The sequence below is a fragment of the Podarcis raffonei genome, chromosome 2 (assembly GCF_027172205.1).
Source record: "Podarcis raffonei isolate rPodRaf1 chromosome 2, rPodRaf1.pri, whole genome shotgun sequence".
NCBI classification, from domain to species: domain Eukaryota; kingdom Metazoa; phylum Chordata; class Lepidosauria; order Squamata; family Lacertidae; genus Podarcis; species Podarcis raffonei.
Window position 1 is genome coordinate 110,587,060 of NC_070603.1, and position 5,593 is coordinate 110,592,652.

Below are 5,593 nucleotides of genomic sequence, written 5' to 3' on the forward strand. Positions count from 1 at the left end.
ATATTGATTCCTCTTCTCTAAGGGTATCCTGTATATATCTGTTTCATCCTACTTGTGCGAACTTTTTACCATCAGATATTGTTTACCATACATTGATAAATGTTTCCTGCAAAAAAAAATTTTCTTGCATTTCATATTGTTAAGGGCTCTGTGCTTCCAACAAATCATGAGGACTCCGGAGGTCATACAACAGAATTTATTTTCCTTTGGATGAAAGAGCACTGAAATATTATGATGCTTTTGTAATATCTGTTTATTTACAAATATACAAATAATAGCACAGCAGAAGCAAATAAGCACTAGTATAGCGTGCAGCAAATCCACTAGCTTGAATCAGAATCCTGGAAAGACTCCCTGCATCCAAGGTGATTCACCTTCAGCCAACTTGCAGCTCCAAAATTCTCTTTCTCTTTCTCTCTGGTTCTTTCTAAATCCAAATTGCATGCTACATTCAGATTGTGTTCTTCGCACACCTGCTGGAAGTGGTCACCATCCCACAATCTGTTGAGTATTACATTCCAATGGCTGGAGAGAGATTCCCAGCTATCAGGTGAAAATCTGTTGTCATCAGTTCCCACTAAAGAAACATCAAGCAATCATTCTGGACTCCTAGCAAGCTATCAGGGAGAGATGTGAAACCACATTGGCAAGTCTGTCTTATTGTACTGTAGTTTTAGTAAACCGGGTCCCTACAGGACGCTTGCTATTCTCTTGGTTGCATATTTATTAAAGGTTTGTTCCCTTGCCTGGGCAAGGGCCAGTGGTATACAGTAGTAAGGCAATAGTAAGGGTTAGACAAGTTGTGGTCCCTCCAGATGTTTCTGAGCTACAATTTCCATCATCCCTGGACATTGGCCATTCTTGCTGGGGCTGATGGGAGTTGTAGTTCCACAACATCCAGAGCAACAAAGGTTCTCCACACCACGTCAAGTTATATGAATGGATATTAGCTAAGAATAGAACCTTAAGAGGCAGTCTTCACACCAGACTCTGGAGAAAGAACCACAGCAGATGTCCAGCAAGGGTAAAGATGTTCTGGCCTGGTTGTAAGCAAATGCATGGTCCTTATTCCAAAAATATTTATAATCTGAGCCCTGCGAAGTGTAGGAAGCAGAATGTCCTGAGTATATGTTAATTCAAGCAGCAGCAACTGAGCAGGTCGGTTACTTGGCACATTCCCATCTGATTCTACCATCTCCATTGCGTGGCTTCTCAAAATTTCCCGCACGGCATAGCATGCGGAACATAGCTTCCTCCTGACCCACATGTGTTCTGTTGTTGAGATTTTCTCATTTTCAGACAGTAGCAGACCTTAGAAAAATGAAAAGGAGTTAATACATTAAGTTATGTTCACCTAGCGACAGCCAAATCTGTCAGTTTCAGTTTCTCGTTTTCCCACCTCTTTCATTCATTTCTCCATATGTCCATGTCAGTTTGTGATTTTTTTTAAAAAAACAAACTCATGAAAATTCACCTGCATTTTTGCATACAATTTTGCCTCCTATGCACATTTTTGCAAAGCAATTTCCCTTAATATAATGCACTTTTGTATGCTGTTTTCACGAATTTGTGTATTCTAATGCTCATTTTACCCTAGTATATGCATTTTTATATTCATTACATTACTGAAGAACCACATTGCAACATTGAGAGAAGTGCAGATTTTGAAGGAGGGTTGGGTTCATGACTTATTTCAGGAAGTGTGGATCAGAAAGATTCACCTTTAAATGCAAACTAAATCCAATGTATCCCTGATCCCTCTGCTCACTTCCCTTTTGTCTTACTATAATTTTTTTTGGAAATGGCTCCCCCTGGAGACAGGGAGGAGGAATACACAATTGTGTTGATTTTTTTCCTGGAAGACCTGCCCTCTATGCCTGCTTAGGAGATAGCAACAGGGCCTGTTACAGCTGAATTTTTATTATTTCCCCCCAAATATCTTAAACAATACAGCTTAACAATATTATTCTCCTTTCAATCTATATCTTATCCGAATTAATTCCCCCCCCCTCTTCTGGCTTCTCTATATTGCTCTTACTTAAGCGTGATTACTATATACACATTCTATAAATGTCTATAATTCCTTAATAAATTTTTGTATTACACTTTAGACATACATTCCTTATTATATTACAGCATTACATCTTGTGGTCTAACCAAACATTTATAATAAACGTTATGAGTTTTATTTCAGTCCTGTGAGTGTCTTTATTTATGTACAGTTTTCTCTAAGTATACCATAAATTTGGAAGGTCGTATATTTTAGATGTGCGAGCCTGAGGGCAGGGGCTCAATACTGGATCATTGTGAGCCACTCAGAGGGACATTTGGGGTTGAAGAACAGGGATTTTAAAAAATCCCCGAATGAATTTAGGAAATGCTCTTTGCAAGGGGCAGAAACATGGAAATGCCCTTGAATGTTTCCATTGTGATGCATCTCACCTACGTCCCTCAAGCTGACTCACACATACACCTAGAATCAGATAAGTGAGCACAGGGCCTCTGAAGGGAAAGGTCCCATAGTCCTTTTTCCTCACCCCCGGGAGCAGATTTGTCTCCTTCTCCTCCTGCTTCTCATCCCCTAATCCACCCCCCCATGGTGATCAGTGCAGTGACAACCTTTTAAAAAAACCCATATCACATACTTACTGCTAAACCTGTTCCAACGATCACCATGCCTGCACCAATACAGCCCAGAACAATCAGGGAAAGGGCCCAGGGCGCAAGCGATACATGATCTGAAGTGGTTGTAGGTTCTGTAGGACAAAGGAAAGCTAGAAGGAGAACAAATCGAAGCCAACACCCTTATTATTCTCCAGCCTACTGATTTGCAGCATAACCCATTTCTCAGCGTACGATCACTGGGCAAGGGAAGGGTTGCTCCTAAGGCTAAGCAAACTTTAGATTCTAAATGACTATCCAATGAACACATCCCTAAAATCTGCTCTAGAGGGTTGAGGGACCCTTTGAGAAAGCCTGAGAGGTGGTGTGGAGCTATGGGGGTGGGGGGGATGAAGGTGGAGTTAGCAATCATTGCCTCTCTCCCAGCTGATGAAAGACTCCACTGCTGTTATGTACTGAGTTGAATAGGATCCAAAATGCAGCAGTCTGATTGGTCCTAGAACAATAGGATTCAGAATGCAGCAGTCTGATTGGTCCTAGAACAATGCAGCAGTATGATTGGTCTGCAGGAGCCACCCAATCCAGCTCCAGTTGGAAGTGAATCCACAACCTGATTGGCCTACAGGAGAATCCCGGAATTAGCCAATCACGTGCAGCCCATTATGTAAATAATGTATATAAAGCAGATACTTTGGGGGAACATTCATTCCTCCTCACCGCTATGAGCTAAATAAAGAGCATGAAATCCACTCTCGACTCCGAGTATATTTCAACTGCCAAAGATCTCAAAGTAGCAGGCATCATTTTCTGCCCCTCATCTTATCCCTTCAACAACCCTGCGTGGTAGGCTGGCCAGCCCAAGGTGAAGCCCAGTGGGCCTTCAAGCCTAGTGAGGATTTGAACCTGAATCTCTGCAGCCACCGTCCCACTCTCTAATCCCTCTACAAGGCTGGCTCTCTCTGAGTTACATTGGACTCATTCTTACCATGGGTGGTGCTGGTGGTGGTGGTGCTGGTGGTGGTCGGAGTTGTGGTGGTGGTTTCTGTTGGCAGAAAACAAGGGGCAAGGACATGCATGAATGCTGCAGAATGTCATTTCAGCTTGCAAGCGGAGAATGAAAAAGGACTTTACTTGGTGAAATGTTGTCAAAGTGACTAGCTTGCTGTTGCTGACCCTACTCTGTGTTGTAGTCCAATTTCAGGGACCGCTTCTTTCCTCAAGGACTACCACTCCCCATATAAACCAACCCGGACTCTTTGTTCATCATCTGAGGCCCTTCGTCTGGCTCCTCCACGAGAGGTCTGGAGGGTGGCAACACAAGAACAGGGCCTTCTCTGCAGTGGCTCCCCATTTGTGCAATGCTCTCCCCAGGGAGGTTCGCCTGGTGCCTTCATTATATATCTTTAGGTGCCAGACAAAATGTTCTCCTTCAACTAGGCCTTCAGCTGATTGACATCCAATGTCCTTTTAAATGTGTTGGGGGCAGTGCCAGATTTACGTAGAAGCTAAACAAGCTATAGCTTAGGGCCCCAATCTTTTGGGGGCCCCCAAAAAAATTAAAGGGGAAAAAACTCGGGTGTACATTTCCAAAATATAAGGTAAAAAACAAATAAAATAAATCCTACATACAGCAACATTGTTTTGTGTTGTGTAGGCTCCTATGATGCTAGTAATGGGCCCCACCTGCTAGCCTGCTCCCTAAAATATCACTGGTTTGCTCATTTCTGTATATAGGGTGCCTACATTCTGCATGGGCTGGTTGCATGGCAACATGGGCAAATGGCTTTAGCTATCTATTAGGTGCATAAATTCCCATATAGCATAGATTCAACACCAAAACAGCAACAATTTGTTGTTGACAAAGGACAGCTGGGCATATAAAGGGCCCCATTATCTTCAGTAGCTTAGGGCCTCATCAAACCTCAATCCAGCCCTGGTGTGTTTGTTTTGCTCTTGCTTTTATTGTGTCTTTTGTGTTTTTACTTTACATTTTAAACACCCCTGAGATCTTCAGATGAAGGGTGGTGTACAATTTGTGTGCGCACGTATATATATATATAGAGTCTTTTAGGAGGCCACAGTTTGAATTCCTCTTCAAGCAGGCTGGTTAATATCCCACAGCCTTCTAATTGTATCTGCGGTGGGGTGGGGGCTTATTGTTTTTCTGTCTCAGTTTAATTATTTACTTGTGTTTTACGTTGCATTTATTCTGTGAACGGCCCTGGGGTCTCTCGATGAGGGGCAGTGTAATAAATAAATAAATAAAATAACAGTAACTTTCTAATCACTCTACCAGGATGGCTGTCTATGAGTTACATTGGAATCAATCTTACCAGTAGTTGTAGTTTTCGGAGTCGTGGTGGTGGTGGTGGTCGGAGTCGTGGTGGTGGTGGTGGTCGGAGTCGTGGTGGTGGCTTCAGTTGGCAGAAAGCAAAAGCAGGGACAGACATGAATGCTGTGGAATGTCATTTCATCTCGCAAGAGGACAACATAAAACGACTTTACGCGGTGAAACGTTACCAGTGTGACCAGCTCTCTACAGCTGACCCATCTCCAGGTTCTATTACAGTGGTACCTCGGGTTAAGTACTTAATTCGTTCTGGAGGTCCGTACTTAACCGAAAACTGTTCTTAACCTGAAGCACCACTTTAGCTAATGGGGCCTCCTGCTGCCGCCACGCCGCCAGAGCACGATTTCTGTTCTCATCCTGAAACAAAGTTCTTAACCCGAAGCACTATTTCTGGGTTAGCGGAGTATGTAACCTGAAGCGTATGTAACCTGAAGCGTATGTAACCCGAGGTACCACGGTATAAGAGAAAAGGCACAGCTTTTGCTTAAATGTGGGGTGGTAGAGTGGGGAGGCAAAAGGTGGGGCTGTGGCGGAAAATATCTCCCGCTGTATTTCATAGCAGTGGCATAGAAAGAAAGAAAAAACACAGAGGAAAGCAGTGACAGAGAAAAATGGAAGCTA

At 43.1% G+C, this 5,593-nt stretch overlaps 1 protein-coding gene across 1 annotated transcript; it reads right to left on the reverse strand.

The window, feature by feature from the left end:
* Nucleotides 1–245: 245 nt before the first annotated feature.
* Nucleotides 246–5,340, reverse strand: LOC128408647 (zinc metalloproteinase nas-34-like). Its single transcript, XM_053378619.1, has 4 exons — nt 4,956–5,340; nt 3,608–3,664; nt 2,650–2,756; nt 246–1,311 (listed from the first exon to the last, which is right to left on the reverse strand). The coding sequence occupies exons 1-4, from the start codon at nt 5,089–5,091 to the stop codon at nt 1,213–1,215; spliced, it is 399 nt and encodes a 132-aa protein (XP_053234594.1). The 5' UTR covers nt 5,092–5,340; the 3' UTR covers nt 246–1,212.
* Nucleotides 5,341–5,593: the final 253 nt, after the last annotated feature.

Bases quoted from the DNA above. Each gene is read 5' to 3' on its own strand.
- LOC128408647 (XM_053378619.1), bottom strand. From the start codon at position 5,091: ATGACATTCCACAGCATTCATGTCTGTCCCTGCTTTTGCTTTCTGCCA. The intron at 2,757-3,607 runs GTAAGAATGAGT...TTTGTCCTACAG, and splicing joins CACCACCAGCACCACCCATG to AACCTACAACCACTTCAGAT. The intron at 1,312-2,649 runs GTAAGTATGTGA...CATTTTTCTAAG, and splicing joins TCGTTGGAACAGGTTTAGCA to GTCTGCTACTGTCTGAAAAT.